Below are 23,178 nucleotides of genomic sequence, written 5' to 3' on the forward strand. Positions count from 1 at the left end.
CTGAAGTGCAAGGTCTCCTCTGGCTTTTTCTGAGCCTTCCTCATTCCCTGGGCATACCTTGTAGCTTTCTAAATGTTCCCATATGTGCAGTTGCTTCTGAGTGACCTGATCCTTAAATATCTGGCTCCCAAAAGAGGAAAAAGAACTTTTAAACGTGTGTTGCTTAGTGAAATTCCCTGGAAGCCACTTTAGCTGGTGGGGGTTGCAACAGTGGTGGCCCCTGCACCTTAGAAATCGAAAGCATCGCTGAGCAGCCAGAACACAGAGCTCCAGTATCTGGAGGACAAAGTCTTTATTGTCCACCCTGACTCCAGCAAGCCACACCAGGAATGTAGGCACCGCCACCTGCCATGGGGCTGGGGGAGGGGGGACAGTTGCCACTACCACCGTCAAGATTGAAATTGATCAGCAGTAACCACCCCTTACCAGCCAAGCTTTCTCCTGGAGGCTACCAGCTTTCAGATAGACTCCAGAGTTTCAAAACTGTTACTTCAGGCAGTTTTTGCCAATACAATTGTTGTCCAGGTGGGTTTCTAGTGCTCCCTACCTGATTTTTCCTGACATTGCTTTCTTTTTTTTTGGTCGTTTTAAGATAACCTCTGATAATAGAGTTCAATTCAGTCTAATGACTGTTTGTTAAAGACCAGCCTGTGCCAGGTTCTCTTGCTTGAGGCTGCAGAGGAATAGGAGGAAGGCCGGAGCTCAGCTCGCCGTTTCAGAAGGTCGGTAATGAGCAGCACAGCAGAGACCCAAGGAGGGTCAGGAGAGGCTCCAGGTGGGAAAGAAAACTAGGCAGCAGGGTGGAGGTAGCCTTCAGGGTGTGCGGAGAGTTAGGGATGGGGGATGGGGAAGATGGGGCAGCGAGCCAGACGGGGGCCGAAAGGGGACTTGCCTGTGGGAGGAGACCAGACATGGAGAAGAAACCAGATAAACAGAATTCAGGAGGGAAACACCCTGAGGCATGTGCGGTATTGCATGGGCTGCCGCCTGGAGTTTGCTTCTGTCACATCTGATCACCTCTCCACCTACCCGCTGTGAGGCCATTGGTATACGAGGGTCAGTCAGTCAGACATAAATCTGGAAAACCAACTGATGGCAGTGGATGTAAAGGAAGCTAAAACAAAGCTTGATGACAACTCAGGAAGTTAATTCCATGACCCGCACAAATCTTAGTTCACACCCTAAGGTGTGTAGGAAACAGTAGCTTCCTTTATTTTTGTACAAGCCAATCCAGTTTGTATGTCTGAACTCCACTCTAGTCCATGTTGGCTTCCTAATCTCTTCAAGGACTTTTTCCCTTTTCCCTGAGTCTGCATCTAAGTTCAGTTGAGGATGCATCAGGTCATTGGGTTATCTGGTGTATTCTTCTTCTAAGAGTTGCCATGACAACCTGCCTCAGCTGGGTGCCATTTAAGCAGCAGAGATTTACTCTCCCAGTTCTGGAGGCTCAAAGTCCAAGATCAAGACTCCGGAAGGGTTGGAAGGGCTGTGAGGGAGACTCTGGTGGTTTGCTGGCAATCTTTGGCATTCCTTCGAGTGTAGAATCATCACCCTGATTTCTGTCTTCATCTTCACATGGCATTCTCCTTGTGGGTGTCTGTCCCCAGATTTCCCCTTTCTTTATAATAGCACCAGTTGTATTGGTTTAAGAGCTCACCCTAGTCTAGTATGATCTCATCTCAACTATTATGTCTGCAATGGTCCTATTTCCAAATAAGGTCATGTTCTGAGCCTCCAGGGATTAGGACCTCAGCCTATGAATTTTAGGCAGGACACAACTGAACCCTCAGCTTCTTACCCTAGAACTTCTCTGCCTCACCATCCCTTCTCTGGTCCCAGCCGTGGGACATGCAACTCGTCTGTTGCAGAAAAGGTGTCCCTTCTGCTGGTCCACGTGGTTCTTCAGGGCCAGCCCCTCTCTGTTCCTTCCACACTGTGGTTTGTGGCACAGAAATACATTCACCTGTCCACACCTGGCACTCAGGCCCGGGGCTCCTGGGAGGCTGTCTGAGACTCCATCTCTCCAAACACGCCATGCAGTCACTTCCCTGGGCTCTAGCTGCCTCCCTGGGACTCTGGGCAGGAAAAAGAACAAAAAGGTGCCTCTTTTCTCAGGTCAGTTAGAGAAGTCTCGCCATTTCCTAACTTTGAGATCAAAACTCAGAACCCGCTATGGAGCCACCAAGGGATATAATCTTTCAAGGCTGCCTCTCCTCCCAGGTAAGGCAGTGTATGAAGTGGACATGGAGGTATGAGGGGGGCCTTTCCTCTGACTCCAGATGTTTCCTCCAACATATTTTTCTAGACCAGGGACTGGCACACTATGGCCCATGGACCAAATCTGGCCCACCGCTGGTTTTGTAAATAAAGCTTTTTGGCACACAGCCACGCTGTTTTGTTTACACTTTGTCTCTGGCTGCTTTTGTGCTGCAGTGGCAGGGCTGAGTAGTTGCGACAGAGACTTCATGCCGCACAAAGCCAAACAAATGGACAGTCTCGCCCTTTGCAGAGAAAGTTTGGTGTAGACTGTTGTGACACAAAAGCCTAAAGACTTTTGCCACCTTCTGCTGTCACGTCTCTTCCATAAGGCCGTGGTCTCAAGGTGGCCTCACTGTCTGAACACAAGAAGTGGCAAAGGGAAGAAAAGAAATGAAATGTAGCAAAAAGGTCACCCTGCCAGCAAGTGTGTACAATTTGGGAAAAGCCACTGAGCAGAACAGTTGTGATTTGTGCGGGGGACTTGGGGAACTGTCTTACTCCATCATGGAGGTGAAAGGAACCATTGAGGTTGCCCAGGTCATAGTCCTACAAGGACATCCGGGGCCTCGTGGAAGAGCTGGGCAGAGCCACACGTCAGCTGGCCAGGCCAGGGTCCTGCTGCTTCTCTTTGATACCCCTCGTGTGCGGATGTGGTCAAAGAACACAGCTGGGTCTCCAGAACTGGTTCAAACCCCAGCCTAAGCATAGAGCATCTAGGACCCAAGACCACATCACTGAGCACGTGTATTCTCACTCTTACCCAGGAAAAGGGTGCAGCTGGTCTCTACCCAGAGCCCATGAAAAGTGAATTAATCATTCTGATTCTTTTCATTATAGAGTTATTTATTTACTCATTCTGAAACTTAGTGACGTCTGGAGCGTATCTAGGAGCCATTTAAAGGTCTTCATTTTATGCTGGAGAGAGTGTGGAGGAAAGGGAACCCTCCTACACTGTTGGTAGGAATTTAGTTTGATGCAGCCACTATGGAAAACAGTATAGAGATTGCTTAAAAAAACTAAAACTTGACTTACCATATGATCCAGCAATCCCACTCCTGGGCATATATCCAGAGGGAAACTTTATTCAAAAAGATGCATGTGCCCCAATGTTCATAGCAGCACTATTTACAATAGCCAAGACACGGAAGCAACCTAAATGTCCATCGACAGATGACTGGATGAAGAAGTTGTGGTATATTTATACAATGGAATACTACTCAGCCACAGAAAAGAATGAAATAATGCCATTTGCAGCAATATGAATGGACCTAGAGATTATCATACTAAGTGAAGTGAGTCAGAAAGAGAAAGAAAAACATCATATAATATCACTTATATGTGGAATCTTTAAAAATGACTAAAATGAACTTATTTACAAAACAGAAACAGACTCTCAGACATAGAAAGCAAACTTATGGTTACTGGGGGAAAGGAGAAGAGGGATAAATTGGAAGTTTGGGGTTTGCAGATAAACACTACTATATTTATAACAGATAAACAACAAGGTCCTACCATATAGCACAGGGAACTATATTCAGTATCTGGTAGTAAACTATAATGAAAAAGAATATATATATTGTATAACTGAATCACCATGCTGTACACCATAGACTAACATAACATCATAAACTGACTATACTTCAATTAAAAATTTTAAAAAGTCTTCATTTTATAGAAGACGAAAAAAACAAACAACCTACACACACTAAAAATTCCTCTTGGAGTTTTTAGTGTTACAGATGGTCAAGTTTTAAGTTCCGATGAAAGACACAATTTGTGGATCTTGCTGAACTGGCACTCATCATATTCTATTTCCAGATGACCTTGATTTACAGTTCTTGGCTGAACTTTCCTGATGACTCATTTAACACGCCATCAGCGGGGGGCTGCTGTTGCTGAGAGACGGTGTGTAAGAGCAGAGCGGGGTTAGTTTGGATACCTTGCCCGCCCCTTCCCCATCCTGGAAAGAGAGGCCAAACCTGAGCACCCCTGCTGTTTCCGAGGCCTGTCTGGTTAACACCACCGCTCTCTTCCTCCTAGCCCGGGGCCTGGAGGCGCGCACTGCCTGGGCGCCAGCGTGGAGCACGCGGTCTGTGAGAACCTGCCCTGCCCCAAGGGCCTGCCCAGCTTCCGGGACCAGCAGTGCCAGACGCACGACCGGCTGAGCAGCAAGAAGAAGGGCCTGCTGACAGCGGTGGTGGTTGATGGTAAAGGCACCTAGCACATCCTTTCACTGCGGCCTCCCTCCCTGCCCCGCAGACCGTAAATACCTCCTAGGAAAACCCACAGGGCACCCCTACCTCTGCGATCCACCCAATAGGAAGCTCCAGTCCTGCCCAACTCAGCCGTGGACCCACTTCTTGAGCAGTAGGTTGAACTGGGTTGACCCAGCTCCGTGGGATTTCCCCAAAGCAGCTGCGAGCAAGGCAGACAGAGGGCCAGGTTCCTCCCGCACCCCCGTTTGCAGCAGGGTGGGTGTGCTGGTAGCCTGTCGTCTAGTGCCGGTGCTGATGGGCCCCGGGCGGCGTTGAAAGCAAGGCTCTGCAGGTGCAGGACAGGGTTTGCGCCTCTGCTGTTTCTCTCTCCAGTGTTGATACGTTCTTGCATGTCTTTTCTTGGTTCATCTTGGGTTGACTCTTACTCCTTGACAGGAGTGTTCGGGGAAACATTTGTTTTTTTTTGTTTTAATTGAGGTAACATTGGTTTATAACATTATGTAAGTTTCATGCGTACAACACTCTATTTCGACCTGTCTGTACACTACAATGTGCTCACCAGTGGAAGTTAGTTTTCATCCGTCACTGTACAGTTGACTCCCCTTTACCCAAATCACCCTCCCCCCATCCCCCTTCCCCTCTGGTAACCACTACTCTGTTCATCGTATCTATGTATTTGCATTCGTTTTGTTCAATGACCGTTTACAACTTCGTGCAGATAACAATAAGCACGTCTTCTTTCCCAGAGCTTTCTCCCAAATCAAGAGTCTCTGCCCACAGGGCCACTGCAAGCACTTACAATGACTGATAAAATCCTAGGTGGGGCATCATGTCCGAAAGGATTCATGGTGCCTGTTTATTATCCATAAGGATCCCCCAGAGCCGAGTTCAGGGTGTTTTACACATAAAATTCTGTTCCTCTTCAGGAAACAAGGGTGTGCTATACTGATGACAACATTTATGTTGTTCCATTTACGGAGTGTACACCATGTGCTGGGCTCAGGGTAGCTCTGCACACATCATCTCATTTAATATGCAAGACAAGTTGTGCCGAAGGTGAGAGGTTACAGGTTACATGACACATCTGAGCTCCTGCAGCTGGTGAATAGCAAGGAGGGGGCTGACCCCAGTTCCGGACTTGCTGACTCAGAAAATAACCATCTGGCTTCCAGTACTGGAGTAAGATAGAAAGCATGATTTCGCGAGTGCCGAGTGAGGGAGCTTTAATAAGAACTCGAGCAACTGGGCCTGATTTTTACACAGCCTCTGAAGTTTTTTTTTTGCAGAAGAATGAGGTTCCTGTGCCAGGACTTGGGTTTCTGCCCTGGGATCGGAAGAACCTCTGAAATCGACATTCTGCTGTTATAAGTTCAAGTGTGCACAGCTGGTCCGGGGATAGGACCAGGCGGCACAGGGAATAATGGCCTCAGACCCTCAGCTTTGAACGCCCTGACCCATCCGCTTTGAACTGACTCATAGAGCGACATGGGATGTTCTAAGTAGTAGCAGCGAATACCAGCCCACCCAGCCGTGGGCTCATTTTAAAGCTCTGGGGAGCTCCCCCAGACAGTTTCCTTTTTCACAAAGACCAGCATCTTTTGTGTGATTATGTGATTGTGGCCGCCCTGTCACCCAGTCAGCAAACTTCCAGGGAAGTGCAGCCTTTATACCTTCAGCTTTCCCTGCAGACCAGGGAGGAGCCCTGCACCCCTAACAGGAAGACAGGCAGCTGGAAGCAGACTCACCCGGACACTCACGGCCCTGCCTGGCTGTTCATCTGATGCAGAAAGACACGGGAGGCTTCCCCATGTACCAGGCGCACTTGGACCCCTAATCAGGAGGGAGATAGCACCGAGGGGCTGCCGTGTTTCCAGCGCAGTGGCTGGTTTTGATGAAAAGCAGCTTCGTCTCCAAGCCTTCAGCCGAGCCCAGACCGCCAGATAAAGATGTTTGAGGTCCCCTGCCTGTCCTCTCCCACATGTCGGGAGCACGAAGAGGTCAGGTCTCAGACAGACTCTCCCTGCTCTCATTCCGCCTCTGCTGTGTGCACGGCCTTGTTATTCTGTCCTTGGTGTCTTGCTCCAGTTTTCAGTTCTCCTGCCTTGTTTCTTCTATGCAGAAATCCCACTGAAATGTCTGTTTTCCCAAAGATTTCTCCAAGTCCAGATCCAGCTTCTATTTGACTTCTAACCACTTTTGGATCACTGAGCTCCTTGTTCCTTATCATCACAGTGGCTGCAGCCAATGTCTGCCCAGATGCCCCCTCCAGGGAGCCTCCAAGTGCAGCTATTTGGGGAAGCTCACTGAGTTCAGAATGTGTTTTCACCCACTTGCTTTTTCTTTCTGCCAAAGCAGTAAATAATTATAAGCCAGAGTGCCACCGCCTTTGATCCGAAAAGTGCAACCCTACTTGATAAGCACATTCAGCCCTCGGCCTTTGAAGAAGAGACCCCAAGTTCAGGGCTTTGCAAAGGTCCTCCTCCGGAGTGGAATCGTCATGACTTCATTGGTTTCATTGCCTTTTCAATTATAAACAGAAGCAGTTTTTTTTTTTTTTTAAAGAGCGTTTCTCAAGGATAAAAACAAAATAATAAATGGCCAATTCAGAGGGTAGGGGGAGAATACAGATTATAAGTGTTCTTCTCCCAACTCAGTTTATAAAAGGCACAATTCTAGCTCCGCCGTGAGAGGAACGATTCCTGTGGTTGGGCTCTGGGTTCTTCTGCAGCCCATTATGACTGCCCTATTCATAGCACTGCTATCGCTGTGGAATTCTTTGGCGAGTGACACACAGTTCAAGAAGGGGGAAGCTGTATTTTTTTTTCTTTTTTCTCTCATTGAAAAAAAAAAAAAGGAATTCTTGCAGAGGTAGATTTTCCAAGGGAGGACTCAGGACCACAAATCCACACCACCTCCAAAAGAAGACAAAGACTCTCCTTAGCAAATATTTCTCTGTGGAAAAGCCTTTCGACAGAAACCCATTGAGATGGCCCATTGCCAAACCCACCCCCTTTCTGCTCTCCCTGTGGAATCTCATTTAAGTGGAAACCTTCAAGGGTTCCGTCTTCCCTGCCCAGGCCAGCAGGCCACGTGCCCACTGAAGTGTCGGAGGCCTTGGCGAAGGTCGTGTCTGGATGTGGAGTGCTTTCCCAGCTCCCTCTCCCCAGCATGGCGAAACCTTCTTCCAGTCTGCATCTTCCAGGGGATGGAGGGTCTGATGGTCAGGGCTGTCTGACTCCAGCGTGGCCATGCTGGCTGGAGTTGCGTAATGAAAGGAGAGAGTGGTTGCCAAGATGCAGAGTGTCTCAGGGGTCCCAAGGGCCAGGATGTAGGTCTGGGGCCAGGGCCCTGAAGATGTCAGGATCTCCTCTCCATGTTCGACCACAGCTTGTGTGTGTGAGCCGTTTCTTCCTGCCCGCCCCGCACTGGCTTTCTCACAGCTTGTCCACACGCAGGCCAAAGGGCAGTACACAGTGCCTTTTATACACGTCCTCATCCCGTGTCCAAATCCTTTGGGGCCAGATGTAGTTCGGAGTTCAGAGCATTTTAGGTGCTAGAAAGGTAACAACAGGGTGTCGACCATATATTACTTAATACCCCCAGTGGGGTCCTGGGAATCACCCCACAGTCAGACACATGGACATCTCTACCAGGTAACTCACAAACAGTCTACAAGTGGGATACTAAACCCCACCAACAGCTAGTCAAGGCTAGTTTTGCTGCCAAATGTGTTTGGCACAAATGTAAAAACCAAACCAAATCAAACCAATGTTTGCGGTTTTCAGAGCTTTTGGATTCCTGAATTGTGGGTAAGGAAGTGTAGACTTATTTGGGGTTCATCAACCATGAGCAGACACAACCTCTCTAGCTAAATTTCAGGTCTACTTTCCCAGAGGGAGACTCTGATTGGTCCAGCTGTGATCAGGTGTCTGTTCTTGGTCCAATCAGCTGAGGCCTTGTGAGGCCTGACTATGAGGGTGTGGTGGGGGAGAAAGACTCTGATTGGTCCAGCTACAGTCAGGTGCCCCCTAATGGTCCAATCAACTGAGGCCTGGCTATGGGGTCATGGCGGGCAGCTTTGGGGATAGGGAAGTGAGCAGTTTTCTCAGCGTGTATACCCGACAGAGGGCCAGACAGGGCTGGGGTGAGCGCTTGTGATGTCCTCAAAAATTAAATAGTGTCTCCACCTTAGTAAGACCTTGTAACCACTGGCAGAGAGAGAACAACAGGTGCTCTAAGAGCCACACGGTGGAGCAGCAGGGGAACCCTCCAAGCCTCCACCAAGCACATGTGATCACATGGCTCCCAAGACCCCAAGCCCATCTCGGCTGCCCTGTGTGTGGCTTCCCCATCCAAGCGCTAAGTCCTGATGACAAGTGAACTAATGAGAGGCTGGGACGCACCCCAAAGAGTCCAGCCTCAATCTGGATTTCATCTCGGCACACATCAGCCGGGCGAGAGGGGTGTTCCAGGCTTCTTTGCTTACAGTGTGTGGTTGTATAACTTTTTAGAAGATTGGACCTCCTGTACAACAAGGATGTAAGAGTGTTGACGAAAGATGGAAGTTTGGTTCCTTGCCCTCCAAGGGCTCCCATTCCCATCAGTTCTTCAGTCTAAAGGTAATTGCAGTCTATCCCTTTCACATTCCTTTAGCAACAGGACCCACCTTATAGGAGATCCCCTTGTATGTGGGAGTTGCTCAGACAATTACAGAACAGCAGGATTTGGAAGCTTTAATGGAAGTGTGTGCAAAATGCAGGTGGAGACTCCAAGTCAGAGGTGGCATGAGAAGAAGGCTCTGCAGTAGAAGCTGCCGGGGTAACAGGCATCTTCCAGAAAGGAGGGGGAACAGTCTAGGCAAAAGCGTGAGGTCTTGGCATTTTCTGGGCACTCGCTTGGTTCCAACAACAGCAGAAACCAGGGTTCTCATCCTGCCTGGGGACAGGGCCCTTACCTGTTGTCCTAGAGGCTTCTGTGTCCCCTTTCTGTACCTTATTCCTGCTCAGTTTCTTCCAGGCCCTTCTTGCCACTTACCACAGCCCTGCAGCTTTTGTCCAGCAACGGGGGACCACTAAGGCTTTAGCAAAAGCTGCTGCCACGGCGACACCCCTGAGACCTGCCCCCCTCATCCCTTCCCCACCCCAGGCTCATCCCTGATACCTGTTCAGCTTGCTTAGAGGTTAGCACAAAACGTGTTTGTTTGGCCTATTTTCTTTAATACCTTAAGGAAAAGGAAATTCTATTTCTGTGCAAAGGAGAAAGAACAAGATGAAGAAAAGCCCACGGTGCTCTCACCTGTGTGCCATTCCCCTGAGCCGGAGGGTCTTTCTCCACGTGCTGTGCCAGGTGTTCCTAGGGGTGGGTGCAGCAGGTGCCGAGACCTTTATTCCATGCCGACTTCTGGTCCCTCGGGCTGGCCCATCGCCCGCGCCCCTTCCCACGACATGCACCCCCTTTCCCTCCTCAGATAAGCCGTGTGAACTCTACTGCTCGCCCCTCGGGAAGGAGTCCCCGCTGCTGGTGGCCGACAGAGTCCTGGATGGCACGCCCTGCGGGCCCTACGAGACCGACCTCTGCGTGCACGGCAGGTGCCAGGTGACGTATTCTCTTTGCGTCCTTGGCAGGGCTTTGGAAGGGAGGCTCCCTCTCCACAGAAGGGCCAGGGGTGGGCGGAGGCCTCAGGGGGCCGGAGTGAGGAGACTTTCCCTAGAAGGCACTGGTGGTGCTGCCTCCTGCAGCCTGGGCCCCTCCCTTCTTTCCTCCCTCCTTCCCCCCCTCCTCCCCTCCCTCCTCATCTCAGAAGTCTTAGAGTAACTTTAGACATCGTGACAGCAGGAGGAGCACGTAGATTACCAAGGTGGGACTGGAAAAGGTACAGGAGCATGTGTTTGGGGACAAGCTATGCTCCGTTTAGCTGTAAAAGATGTAGTAGGACCAAGCAGACTCCTTCCTGGGTAGTACCTGGGAGGTGACTGTGCCAGGCTTTTGGGGGTCGCTCCACCCACCCACCGTAAGATGATCCTCAAAGCCATCGTGACGTTGGATGTCTGTGACTCCTTAGCACGATGGTAGATGTCAGTTAAGAAGACATAAAAAGAAGGAGTGGGGGACGGAAGCTCACATTCCACCTGCATTAAATATGCCTGAGCTGGGGGGTCACCTGTAGCTGAGCCCTCCCAAGGCCTCGTTCCCAGCCTAGGTAACCAGTGACTGCTTGTCCGTCAGGATGGGTACCCTCCTGCTGTGGAGCGGCAGCTGGGATGGGGGGGGGGCAGGTCTAAAAGCTGCATATTTCCAGTCCCTAAGGGGCGTGGCTCAGGCGATGCAATGCTCGACTCTGCCACACAGGCCCTATTTCCTGACGCCCTGGTCTGGTCTGAGCCTGTCGTGAGAGAGCCCCCCTCAGCCGTGGATACGGGCTCTCATCACAAGGCCAGGCTCCCTCAGCAGGTGAGCCCGCAGAGAACTGGAGGAGACTGCGGCTCCCACAGCCCTGAGTGGGCGGATGGGTGTGAGGATGGCTGTGCACTTGGCATAGAAAGGAAAACCCGGCATTTCCTCCTGTTTTCACTTTTCCCTGTTTGGCCTCCATTGCCCAGCATCTATGTGAGACTAAGCAAGCAGTCCACAGCAGGGCTTCTGACTTTACTGGGAAAAGGGAATCAGCTTCCTAAAAGCCCTGTGGCTGTGGATGCTTCAGGAACCCCCACCCACCTCCCGAAGTTGACACCATCTCTACTGCTCAGTTTCAGGGAAATATTAAAAACATTTGAAAAATTATAAATCCCAGGGGTCATGTGGAAAAGAAACCATCATCCCCCCTCAATTGTCATTGTGCCTGAACCTTGACCCCCAATCCTGGGGCCCCCTGGCCTCATGGGGCAGCCGGTCTCCCCAGATGCCTGGCCCTGGGCGTGGGCGGTGAGGTTTCACTGAGTGAGTGAAAGACAGAGTAAGAGGGAGAAAGGCAGGAAGACATGGACACAACGACAACTTCTAGGATGATTCCGGCCGCCAACCATTCCAACCCTAGTGGATTTCTTTTCCCCTGCAAAGTCCAGACTAGGATTTTTCAGGGAAAAACTTGACAGTGTCCAGGCTCCTTTGGCACTGCCTGGCTTTGTTATCAAATACAGTATGTGGGGGGGAAAGATGCTTGGTGCCCAAGAGTCTTGGCCAGGTCTCCTCCCAGAGAAGGAGTGGGTGATGGTGGGAAAGCTGGGCCCTCAGGCCTGCTGCGTCATAGCAACGAATGTGCAATGTCAGGCGGTGTGGACAAAGATCTGGTCACTGTCACTGAAATGAGAAATTGCTAATGGTTCTGGTTCTCCGTAAATCTGCTAGCCAGCCAAGTGCAAGATTTGTTTTCATCCTAAATGATACATTTGCACGGGCCTTGGTGCAGCCCCAAAACGTACATTCCTTTAGCAACAGTGTCCCAAGTAAAGCACTTGTACTGTTCCGAGCAGCACCTGAGCCATCTCCAGCCTCTCACCAGTGTCTTCTGTGGTGTTCTTACCAATGTGGAAACATTTCTGAGACTCCTAAAATTTTCCGGCCTGTGGGGTCCCTAGTAAGTGGCCAGACCTGATTTCAGCTCTAACTGATCCGGGCCAACGTGCCCCTTCCATGACCTTGGTTCTTATTGCAGCTTCTTCAATTAGGGAATCTCTCCCACACCATGACAGCAAAACTCTCAGTCCTTGAGTAAGTACAGCAGGGTATTTGAGATGCCACTCAAGGTCTTTTAATAGCCTTAAGTCTGCGGTCATCCGAGCACCAGTGAGCCAGAGCCTGCCCTGCACGGGGTATGGTGGGAATAACATGTGTACACTCGCCTTCTCATTCCCAGATGCCACTCGGTTCCCACCCGGCAGCCAATCTCAAATGCCTCCACCACCATCTTCATCGTTGCATTTACTCACCCTGCACTGAGGCTAACACTAACCAGGTGTGAGCCCTCAAGGCAGGGGCACCTTTCACGGTGCTTTATAGCAGGCGGGCAGGCTCATGCTCCCTGGAGCCTCACCCTGACAGTGGGAGGCCTCCCCCTTGCCCCCGTCAGCTCTTGGAAGTACCATCCCTTCCACATGGGTGCATCCCAGTGACCCACTGCCTCCAGGCAGCCCACCAGTCCTAGCAGAAGGACCACTCTCCTGGTAGGTAGTGATGGCACTTCATGAGACTAAAACCCTGAGAAACAACTCGCTTCCTGAAGGAACTTAAAAATACCCTCTATACTTCTAACCTTGTGCATTCTCCAGAGAGAATCCATGAAGGTTAACTTCAGCCCATGGAGAATTTAAGTCAATTTCACAAAAATCCAAATTAGTCAAGGCATAGTTAATCAAGTTTCATAATAACGCTGAGCATACTTAAATAAGATTATAAGAAATTAAATACAAATACAGTATTTATGCCCAGTTACAGCGATTGCCGGAGTGGAGTGTTCTGGATTCCTGTGGTACTTGTGGATGAGTAAGGCAAGGGGTATTGATTATAGAGCAGAGCGTAATAGTGATTAAAAAAAAAATCTCAGGGATTTGGTGAGCAGAGGGTCTGTACCTGTTCATCAGTATCATCATCTAATTATAATTGATAAAAGGTAGGAACATCTGTATTCTGTATAAGACAACACATACAAAAATACAGCCACTGTTCAGCTTTACCACCGTCCCCTTCAGCTATGAATTTTGCTATTTTGGAGGTAGCAGAAGGAGTTCTGGGAAAGTTTGAGAAACCTAGGGACTAGTTGGTGGGGAATGGTGGGGACGAGAGGCTCCGAAATGGCATTTTGAGAAGATTCCCCTAAGCTCCAAATAGCAGGCTGATTCAAACCATAACACGCAACATGGAAATACCATTTCACCCTGTTTTTACGAGGACCGCGTTGAGTTTCATTTCAGTGAGTCACCAATTACTTAACATGCTGAAATGAAACTTAACAGCACTCATAAAAGTGGAGTGAGTGAGGGGAAGAAACACAAACATTGTCTATTTTTTAGCACGTCCCTATAAATCAGGAGCCCCATCATTAATGATTCCTACTGTTGACCTCCGGAAGCCAAGAAATCAAGTTAATATGCCTCTAATGTGCAGCTTGCGTCAGAGCTGCTGACCAGCAGTGGGTGAGTGAGATGGATGGACGGAGCTGAACGTACCTGGGACCAGACATGCCTGGCTTTTCTCTAACGCCTCATCAGCTTATGTCACTTGTAGCCAACATACTTCATTATGGTCCCACTTCCTTGGGACCCTAACTTGTGCATGTACCGCTGGCTTGATGAACATCAAAACCAAACACCTTCGGGGCCTGTAAGCTTCATCAGTGGAGGGATTGTGTCTGATTATCTGCGTTCCCCAAGGAGCTGGCTTGAAGGACAGACGGCCTTACTGCATTTTGCAAAGAAAAAAAAGGAAATGGGTGCGTGAACGGATGGGCCACCCGCTCTTAGGACTTCAGTGATTCTGGAGTCTAGAGCCCATGTCAGTGGATCATCTTCATTGTCCAGAATTTATTGGCGTCTTTGTGTGCGGTGGTCTGTTAGGCCAGTGGAATTACTGGTGGAATTTAGGAGAATTGTCAGAGACTCTGGCCTCAGAGGCCCCCGTATAAAGTAGGGGTAACAAGCATGCAGGAACCTCTACTGGTTATTTACGCTCACGCGAGCCTGTGTTTCAACCACGCCCACCTGGTTGCTGCTTTTCCCCACATCGTGACCCTGAAGTGTGTGACTGTTGGTGCTGAACCTTGACCCACGGCAGGGCCTAAAACTCTGAAGTCAGACACTCTACCCCTTTCACCCAATTAACCTGCCATAGCAACTTCCAGGTTAAGCCAGCATTCTGAGCCCCGTGTTCACTCCTCTTCCATCCGGGGACTCCACTCAGCGACATTAAGGCAGCGTAGCACAGACCATAGTGAAGAGGAGAAGCCGAGGCCACCCTTGGACAAGAGGGCAGAGTGGGTGGAAGTTTCACTGAAGGAGCAGAGCAGCAGAGGCCAGAACTGGAACAAGTGGAGAGTCACAACCAGAAGTAACGCCGGATGCTTGAGGGAGTCTCGGATGGGGGAGCAGAGGGTGGAGAGAGGAGCTGGCTGCAAGTAATGAGCCAACATCCCTGACCGCGCCCGGCCTGGCACATGGAGCTTGATGAGTTGCTGGGAAATTATCCTCAGAGTCTTTCCCAAAGTTGCGTGATAAACTGTTGAGGGACATCCGGGGCAGGTGAGTGGCATTGGTGCTTGAACACAGCACTTCCCTCCCACCATCCTGAATGGAAGCCTGCCACCCTCATGGCTAGAGCCCCCCTCTGGCCCTTCTGTGCCTCATTCTCAAACACATGAACAGTCAACCAGGGATCATCAGCTCTTTGAGGCAAACCAGCAGCAGGAATGAGAAAGACCAAGGAAAACAAACAAAAACTGATCCTGGCGGAAAATTGAGATAATTACAGAATCCCGTATGCAGCCAAATGAGCAACCAAGCATGGAGGTGAAATAAAGGAATTTTGAGACATGGGAGAACTCAGAAATTTTATTTTCCATGCATCCATTCTGAAGCCGTGACATGTAGTTTAGCAAGACAAGGGTGAATTCCAGAAGAAGGAAGACAAGCCTGGCAGGACTTGGTGGAGCTGACCCAGGAGCCCAGGAGATGTGGGGTTGGGGGTCCTGTTGCTGGCTGAAAGCATCAGTTAAATATAAAACAGTAAGTCAGTGGAATCCCTGTAACAGCAGAGAGAGCGGGAGGCAGTCGTCGGAAGGTAGCTATTAGGTAGGAAGAAAGCAATAAAGAAAAATAAACAAAAACAAGGACCATCAAAACCTGCATGAGGACGTCCCAGTTCAAAAAAGAGCAAACTCAACTGCCCTGTGGGGGAAGGGGTTGCTGTCCAGCAGGGGCACAGAAGACAGAGGCAGAGGACCCGTTTTGAAAACCAGAGTCTTCTGTCCTCACTTTTACCCAGTGTCCAACTTGATGAGAGTTCAGTGTTTTTATGCATTTCTTTACCATTCTGAGCTTGGCACCATGCTGGCCGCTGTGTTTGGGGGTGGGGGACAAGGATACAAAGGATTGTAAGACCCCACCTCCACGTGCTTACAGTCTGTCGGGAAGATGAGACTTGATGTGAAACCCCAATAACCACAGGCGAAGGCATCATTGAGAGCCGGTGAGAGGCTGGGTTTAGAGCGGAAAGAGCTTTCATTCCACGTGCTGGGCGCTGTAACGTGTGCTGGGCACCCCGTGGTCAGCAGCACCGAGGGGATCCCTTTCCCTGTGCAATGTACAGACAAGGAATAGATAAACTCCCAAACCTGATCATTCCGGGGACTGGTGTGTGTAAGGAAGAAAATGATGTCAGAGAGAGATGGAGCAGGGCTATCGCTGAGGGAGACAGTGGCGTGGCAGGTGTCTCCGAGGAGACAGCATTAGTGTGAGAGCCAGCCCGTAGGGGTGAACACGTAGGGGCAGAATGCCCCAGGCAGAGGTCAGCAGGGGCCAGGCTGGTGTGTTCCAGAAACAGGAGGGTGGAGGACAGATGCTGGTGGGGCAGAGGCGTCAGGACCCAGGCCATGCAGGGCCTGGCGGACTGCGGTGGGAATCTGGATTTATTCTGGCTGCAGTGGAGAGGTTGAAGCAGGGAACCAAGTGAGCTTGTTTATAGAGAACTGGTGATGGGGCCTGACTGGAACCCGGGAAACAGGATTCACTGGCGTGATTCGTCTTGCTGAGAGGTGATGGGCTGGCAGGAGCAGAGCTGGCGGTGGTTGGACTCAGCGTGCACTTGGAGGAAGAGGAGGGAGGGAAGCTGAGGTGGTGAGTGATTGGATGAGACCAGGGAGGGCCTTGGGTTCTGAAGTGTGAGCATATTCCATAGGCAGTGGGGCACACGGTCACGGACTGTCCTGTCTTCCCAGGTGAAGACTGATCTGGAGCAGCGGGGAGAAAACCAGTGTGATTGGTCACATGCAAAGTGATGCGGGGCTAGACTGGGCAGTGGCCACGAGCACAGAGAGGAAATAGATACTAGAGAGGTTTCAGGATGCAAAACCACCAGGCTTGGCACCTAACCAAACACAGCAAGAAGAGGAAGAGTCGGAATGGCCCGGAGGTCTCAGGCTCCGGTGCCGTGTCTGTCAGTTCCAAGAGGGCGGAAGGAGGACCACCTGTAGAACTGAGAAGTCAGGAGTGAGCAGCTTCAGAGGAGGAGCTGGTGGGCCCCCTGAGTCCGGTGTCCGGGCCAGAGTGTCCGGGGAGGTTGTCGGCAGACACGCACCTGCGAGCCCGGGTGGGAGGGAGAGGACTGGGTGTAAGAGCTGTCAGTGTGCAAGTGGGTGTTGGAGTTTAAGGAGCAGGTGAAATTAACAAGACAAAGCAGCGAGAAGCAGGAGGGGCAGGAGAGCTGCCCCCTTCCAGGGAGTCAGGGACGCGCGACCTCTTCTTGACTTCTGGCGTCCTCAGGCACCTGTCACAGCGTGTGCTCCGTGCACCACCCCATCTCCCCGTGGGCTTCTCCTGTCCTACATGTCCCTTGTTCCAGGTTAGGCACATGCAGGCCAAGCGTCACAGAGCAGCAGTGTGCCCCGCAGCCCCGCAGACATCAGGGCCTTGCTGGGCTCCCAGCTGATGGTGACTTCATCCCCCTTCCAAAAAAGGGGATCAATTCCAAGCATTGCATCTGCTTAAGTTTTGGATCCCGGGAGGTCTAACTCAGTGTGGGTTGGGGCCTTGCCACAGAGCAAGTGTGTGCGTGTTCTTTATGTCATGTTTTAGGAGTGATGCTGAGAGTCACAGTGAGGGGAGAAAATTGCCCCCCCCCCACCTGCCTCTGCTTTCTTGTCTAGGCAACAGCATTTCCTGCCGGGGCCCCGAGGCCAGGAGGACACCTAATGCTGATCTGGCTCTGCAGGGCTTTGTAGGCACGTAGGCCACTGCCCTTCCTCCTCCTCTTTTCTCTTTCCCACCAAGATCCTTCTTTCAGGGGACTCTTTGGAGGAAGAGCAGTTTCCCATCTAGGAAGGTATGTGATCTCCTCCTAAAGGCCCCTCTTCCTGTGGGTCCTGGTCCTGCTTTTCCCTGAAGCACCTCGCATGCCTTTCCTTCCTGCGTCCAGGTGAATTCCTGGTCTGGCAGATTTCAGACACAGGCTCTGCCTCCCCACCCTGATCTCAGCCAGACAACAGGTGGCCTTTTGAAATTCTAGTGTGGATTCTCCCCTCCCATCTCCTTTCCCCAAGGGTAGCATTTCTGGTGTTCTTTTTTTTTTTAATTGAAGTATAGTCAGTTACAATGTGTCAATTTCTGGTGTATAGCATGTTTTAGTCATACATACACATATATACTTGTTTTCATATTCTTTTTCTAATATTAACTAGTATATATAAAATAGATAAACAACAAGTTTCTTTTGTAAAGCACAGGGGTCTGATTAAGTTGAGGAGCTGTGAGGCCAAGCATTCACCTCCAGGAAGTCTGCCATTCGGCCAACTCTGCCCAGTGCCCTGCTCCTGTCCGAGTAGGGTGTAAGGGTGGAAAACACCTTGCTAGCACCCATCCAGACATCACAGGAAAGAGCACAATCACCTCGGCCTGGGTTATCTGGCTGTAGAATCCTTTGCAGCATGAACCACAAGTATGCAATGCAGGGTACAGGGCAGTGGGGAAAACCTTGTTCTTGTCCTAGATTTATTCTCTTGATGGGCAGAACTACAGAGAGACATGGTAGCAATTTAGCAAATAATTCAACACACTAGTGTTTACCGTAATGTAAACTTAGGTGTGTTGTTTTGCAGACTGTAAAGTTCTTGTGCATTTTTAAAAGGGAAAAACAGGAGTTCACAACCTTTTCCCACTTTTTTATGAATGACGTGGCTACGCTGCCCAGAGCCACCCTGGGTTGGGGCAGCCTTCCTCCCCCCTCAGACATGGCCTGTTGAGAAAATTTGGTGGGGTTTCTTCTTGGGCCAGATCTCCCCAACTGAGAAATGGGGGGTTCCTTCCCAGCCATGCCTCAGTGAGCTCTGGGCTTCCCGACTTCAGCAGAAAAGTCAGTGTGGTCTCTTCTGAAACTGTTGGCTGTTCCAACCGAGATTCATCCAAAAACCCACGCAGCTCTGAAGGGGATACAAATCTAGTGAAGTTGCGGCTACACCAGGAGGTACGGGAGCCGGCTTCCCTCCCTCCCCTCCCCCCTGCCTCAGGCGGCTCTGGAAGGGCCAGGGTTTGGGCCTCAGTGTGACTTCCGTAGGCACTGTGGCCTTCGTGGGCCCCTTCCTCCATAACAAATACTAAAACGTGTATTTGATGACTCTGTGGATATAAAGACAAATGTAATACGAGCTGAATTCTATTCATTTTTTTCTTTTCTGATTTTAAAATAAATCAAGAGATTTGCTCAGGCCGCTGAAGGTATCGTGAGCCCGCAGGCATGATGCCCACCTGGAGGAGTCAGCCCTGCAGGGTGTCATCTCCGAAAAGCCCTGTGAGTCCTGCACACAGACTAACCCAGCCCTCTGGTTGTTTAGAAAATCGGCTGCGATGGCATCATTGGGTCTGCGGCCAAAGAAGACCGGTGCGGGGTCTGCAGCGGGGACGGCAAGACCTGCCGCGTGGTGAAGGGAGACTTCAGCCACTCCCGGGGCACAGGTGAGTGTGGGCCGAGGAGAGGTGACCCTGGCCGCTGCTGGGGCCCGGCGAGCGCTGGGCCAGACAACAGACAAGTGCTGTATATTTTATTGCCCCAAAGTCAATTTTCTCATATATTGTGTTGCCCCAAAGCCCACAGTTTCACGTCTTCCCTGCATCTCATATTTAAGGGATAGTTGATCATAAGTAACGGACCTGGCACTTTGTTTCTATGGTTTCCGAAAGGCAGAGAAAGACATTTTAGCTAGAATGACGCCTTTAGGTTCTGGGAAGTGAATATCTGCCTGTGGCGTCAGGGTTCAGCCCCGAGTTCCATCATCACGCAGCGGCTGCCCCGCCTGACCGGCTTCCCCTGCCGCTGCGAGCCCGCCCAGCTGCTGTCGTGCACACAGAGATGGCAGCAAAGACGCTTTGCTACGTTGTTTTTACCTATAGATGGAAGAGATTTTCTCTGTTTCTGAGCCTTCTGTCCGTGAAAGTAGAATAGCTTTTACACACATCCCTAAAACGTGCACGAAGCCTTATGTTCCGGGAAGTCTGCGATGCCTCTGCCGAGTGTGACCGCAGAGTTACTGTCTCCCACGTCCAGGACGCAGCCCTCCCCTGACTGGGCTCGGAAAGGCCCTGCAGAGTTCAGCTGAGGGCTTCGCAGTCTTTCTCCTGGAAGCATCTTCACAGCTGTGGGCTGCTTTGGCCAGAGGTTGGAGATGGTTTTCGATCTCCTGTCCCAGTGGACACCCACTTATGATGTCCAGGGAAGTATCTGCTTGATACTAACGAGGGGTGCATGAGGCAGGCAGGGTGAGCTCCCCTCGAAGCCTTAGTGAGTGTCCCCTTAGCCAACGTCACCAAGAGTGAGGCTACCCAAGATAACTCGTTGGGCGGAGCTGAGCTGAAAAGCTTCTGTTCTAATTTCTGCACTTGCTTTGGATAGAAGCATTTCAGTCCAGTTCCACCCATGGAGAGGAGAGGATCCTGGTTTGTCCTCCCTGTCCCACGGAGCAGCCTCTGGGATAAGGCAGAGAAGAGATGTCAGTGAACGTCATCCTTTTCTCTGTTTGGATAAAAGACTGGTCTAGAGGAAGCGTTCCTTCTGGATCGCCTGGTGGAAAGGGCAGCGTGTTGCAAACGCTTCTCAGGTTCCTGTGAAAGCAAAACCAGAGGCAAGTGCAAGTCCAAAATGACATTTAGAAACTACATTTCAGGCCCAGTAAGGGCTGGTTTCAGGATTTTAAAGACAGGTGTCCCGCCTGCGAAACAGGAAGCTTATGTGGGAATCTGCTGCGCAGCTTTGAGGAAACCCAAGGAAGCTGGTGCTGGAGCACGTCGATTTTGGGGAAAGCGCACCATCCGGTACAGTAGCCACAGACCACTTGAGTCCATTCAAGTTTTAATTATAATTAATTAAAATTAAACAGGCTTAGAAGCTCCAGCCCTGAGTCCCACATCAGGTGCTCTGTTGCCTCAGGTGACAGGGCTCCGGTGTTGGACAGGCGAGAGAGAACTTGTCCGTCATTGCAGAACGTTCTCTTGGACCTTTGGTCACGGCTGCTCTCTTGACATGTGTGTTGCCACTGGCTGTGTTTGCACCGTGAGACTTGGGTCTTGCCTGCTGCGACTGTTCAGCAAGGGCATCTGGTAACAAGAGCTGTGCAGCTGGCAAGTGTTTGCTATTGATTTTTTTTTCAAGGCTGCGTTAGACCCTTTATTTAAATTGATTGTTGTGCTAAGCTCCAATAAACTGAGCTGACTACAACAGCTCCCTTCTATGGAAGGCAGGTGGAGGAGAGCCGTGATAACCTCAGCCGCTTGGGCAATTCTGTAGAACACTAAGGAAGGTTCCACCACACACCTTTGAAAACTTTGAAAACTGTATGGGACCTAGCCGCTGACTTCAAGAGAACCCATTCAGGGCAAAAGCAATTCTCTTTTTTTCCCCAGAGTCTAAACAGTTTGTTGGCCTTTGACCTTGGCATGAGCAGATCCATTCCTTCGATCGCAGCAATGACCTTTTCATCTGCTGTCCATCCTCCATCCCACCATGTGCCTGGCCCCACCATACCCAGGGGGGAGATGGGTATGAATGTGTAGCCATCCTTCTGGGGAGATCAGGCCTCTGGGGCTGTGGTGGCCAGTGGGGCTGTAGCATGGCAGACAGTGCTGGAAACCTCCTGGTGGGGGTAGTGGTCCCCATCCTGGCGTGTGGCTTAGTGCTCCTTCCCGCTTCTTGGGCACAAGAGCCTTAGCAAACCTTCAGGGAAAGATGAGCACAGGTAGCCTCACCCACCTATAAAAGTTCTGACGTTCTAAACGATTGCCAGATGTCACATCTTCATGTTAAATTCTGAAGCTGTTTTTTTCCAAATCTTTGGGCTGGGGTCTGTGAGCATAAGCTCACATCAGTGTGGATTCTGTTTATTGAAGATGTGCATAGAATGCTCACTCACACCTGAATGAATCACTGTCTAATACAGTTTCATCAAACACAGACCTGTAATCCTGGTCTGATGTTCTGGAATGCACAGAGGCACTGGCATGTGGTCACCCATGCATCCAGCCACCCAGTAAACATTTATTTAGCACCACTGCATTTTAAGCATGAGGTGTCCAGATATAAAGGTCAACTGTCACCAAGTCGGCCCCAGTCGAGGGCGGGGACCCCCCACCCCAGGCAGGCAACTTGAGTCCCTGTGTGACGTGGAAGCCGCTCAATGTGGGGTGCTGTGGGACCCTAAATTCTAGTGGAGCTCCTTGCCTGGGCCTGTGGGCAGATGAGGGTGGCCCCCGAGCCCTAAAGGACAAGTCGAAATGAACTGACCATAGAGGTGGGTAAAGGACATTTCAGGCTGAAGGAAGAAGCCCAACCTGGAAATGGTGCAAAGCCCCCAGGTGATGTGACATGTGGGCGACCCCATGTGCGGCTGGATGGATTCGCAAATCCTGTCGGTTTAGATTGGAAGGTAACTTTCATCTCGGCCCAGCTCGAAAGATGGGGAAAGGAGGAATGCCTTATCACCCCGAGGGTGAATGTCCAAGAAAATACTGTCCAGAAAGAGAAAGCGGAATCAAATGCAGGATTTTTGCCCACTTAGATCAAGTCCTGACCCTTGCCTGAACTCTTCTGGGTCCTTTCACCCAAGTACTTGAGCTGGGAGTGCAGAGCAGACCCACACAGGGACAGTGTCCGCACCCCAGGATGTCCCACTCTGGTGTCCTCGAGAGGTCCCAGTGCAGCGAGTAGGGATGTGGACCATACTGAGCTTCAGTTGAGCCTCTGGCCTGTTGCCTCCTGACTTTGAACAAATGAGGCCCTTGGCCTCTTAGCTATAGGAGGAATCGACTTGAGCTGGCTGGCGTATTACTTCTGTGATGGGTGGGCTTCAAAGTGCCCAAGCTTTTGGTCAAGTTGAAACAACTAAGTTTTTTTTTTTTAATTTAGTAATTTGAAAATTCTTGATATGATGCCTTCGTTTCATTCACTGGATTGTCATTTCCACATGATTAATTCTGTGCTGCTCCTCAGCATGAGAAAGGTGACTGGGGTCCATGGCCACCCAGCCCAGGACACACTTGGACTGAATTCTCTCCCCAGAACCAGCCATGGTGCCCCATGGGCTCTGAATCTCCAAGAGAACCTTCTCAAACAATTGATTCTTCAAAGGGAAGGTGATGTGATTGATCCCTTTTGAATGTGGTTAGATCCACACATCACACATTTATTCAATAATTACCTTTAGAGCCTCTGCCACGTGCCACGTTCTGTGTCCCTGCCTCTAGGTGTGGGGTAGGGAGGTTCATGGGGAAAGGTGCCACTGTGTGGTGGTGACACATGACTCTCTCTGCACCATGATTAAAAGCTGTAGTCTCAGTTCCTGAAATGTGCATGTAAACCCATTACAACCTATTTCTTTTTCTCAGTCAAGAATAACCTTTGTACGAAGGTGTCCACCTGTGTGATGGCAAAGGCCGTTCCCCAGTGTTTCTCATGTAAGAGGTTTGGCTGTGACGTGCAGAACTAGCGGTGACATGCCTGGTGTGGGGCTTTCCTCGCT

The 23,178-nt window shown here is 50.5% G+C and overlaps 1 protein-coding gene across 1 annotated transcript in view; it reads left to right on the forward strand.

The window, feature by feature from the left end:
- Positions 1-23,178, forward strand: part of ADAMTS17 (ADAM metallopeptidase with thrombospondin type 1 motif 17) — a 302,517-nt gene that overhangs the window by 203,972 nt on the left and 75,367 nt on the right. Inside the window, exons 13-15 of the mRNA XM_064480528.1 lie at positions 4,300-4,466; positions 9,943-10,070; positions 19,006-19,126. Of these exons, the coding sequence (XP_064336598.1) occupies positions 4,300-4,466; positions 9,943-10,070; positions 19,006-19,126 (416 nt within the window). The remainder of the gene's footprint in view (positions 1-4,299; positions 4,467-9,942; positions 10,071-19,005; positions 19,127-23,178) is intronic.

The sequence above is a fragment of the Camelus dromedarius genome, chromosome 29 (assembly GCF_036321535.1).
Source record: "Camelus dromedarius isolate mCamDro1 chromosome 29, mCamDro1.pat, whole genome shotgun sequence".
NCBI classification, from domain to species: domain Eukaryota; kingdom Metazoa; phylum Chordata; class Mammalia; order Artiodactyla; family Camelidae; genus Camelus; species Camelus dromedarius.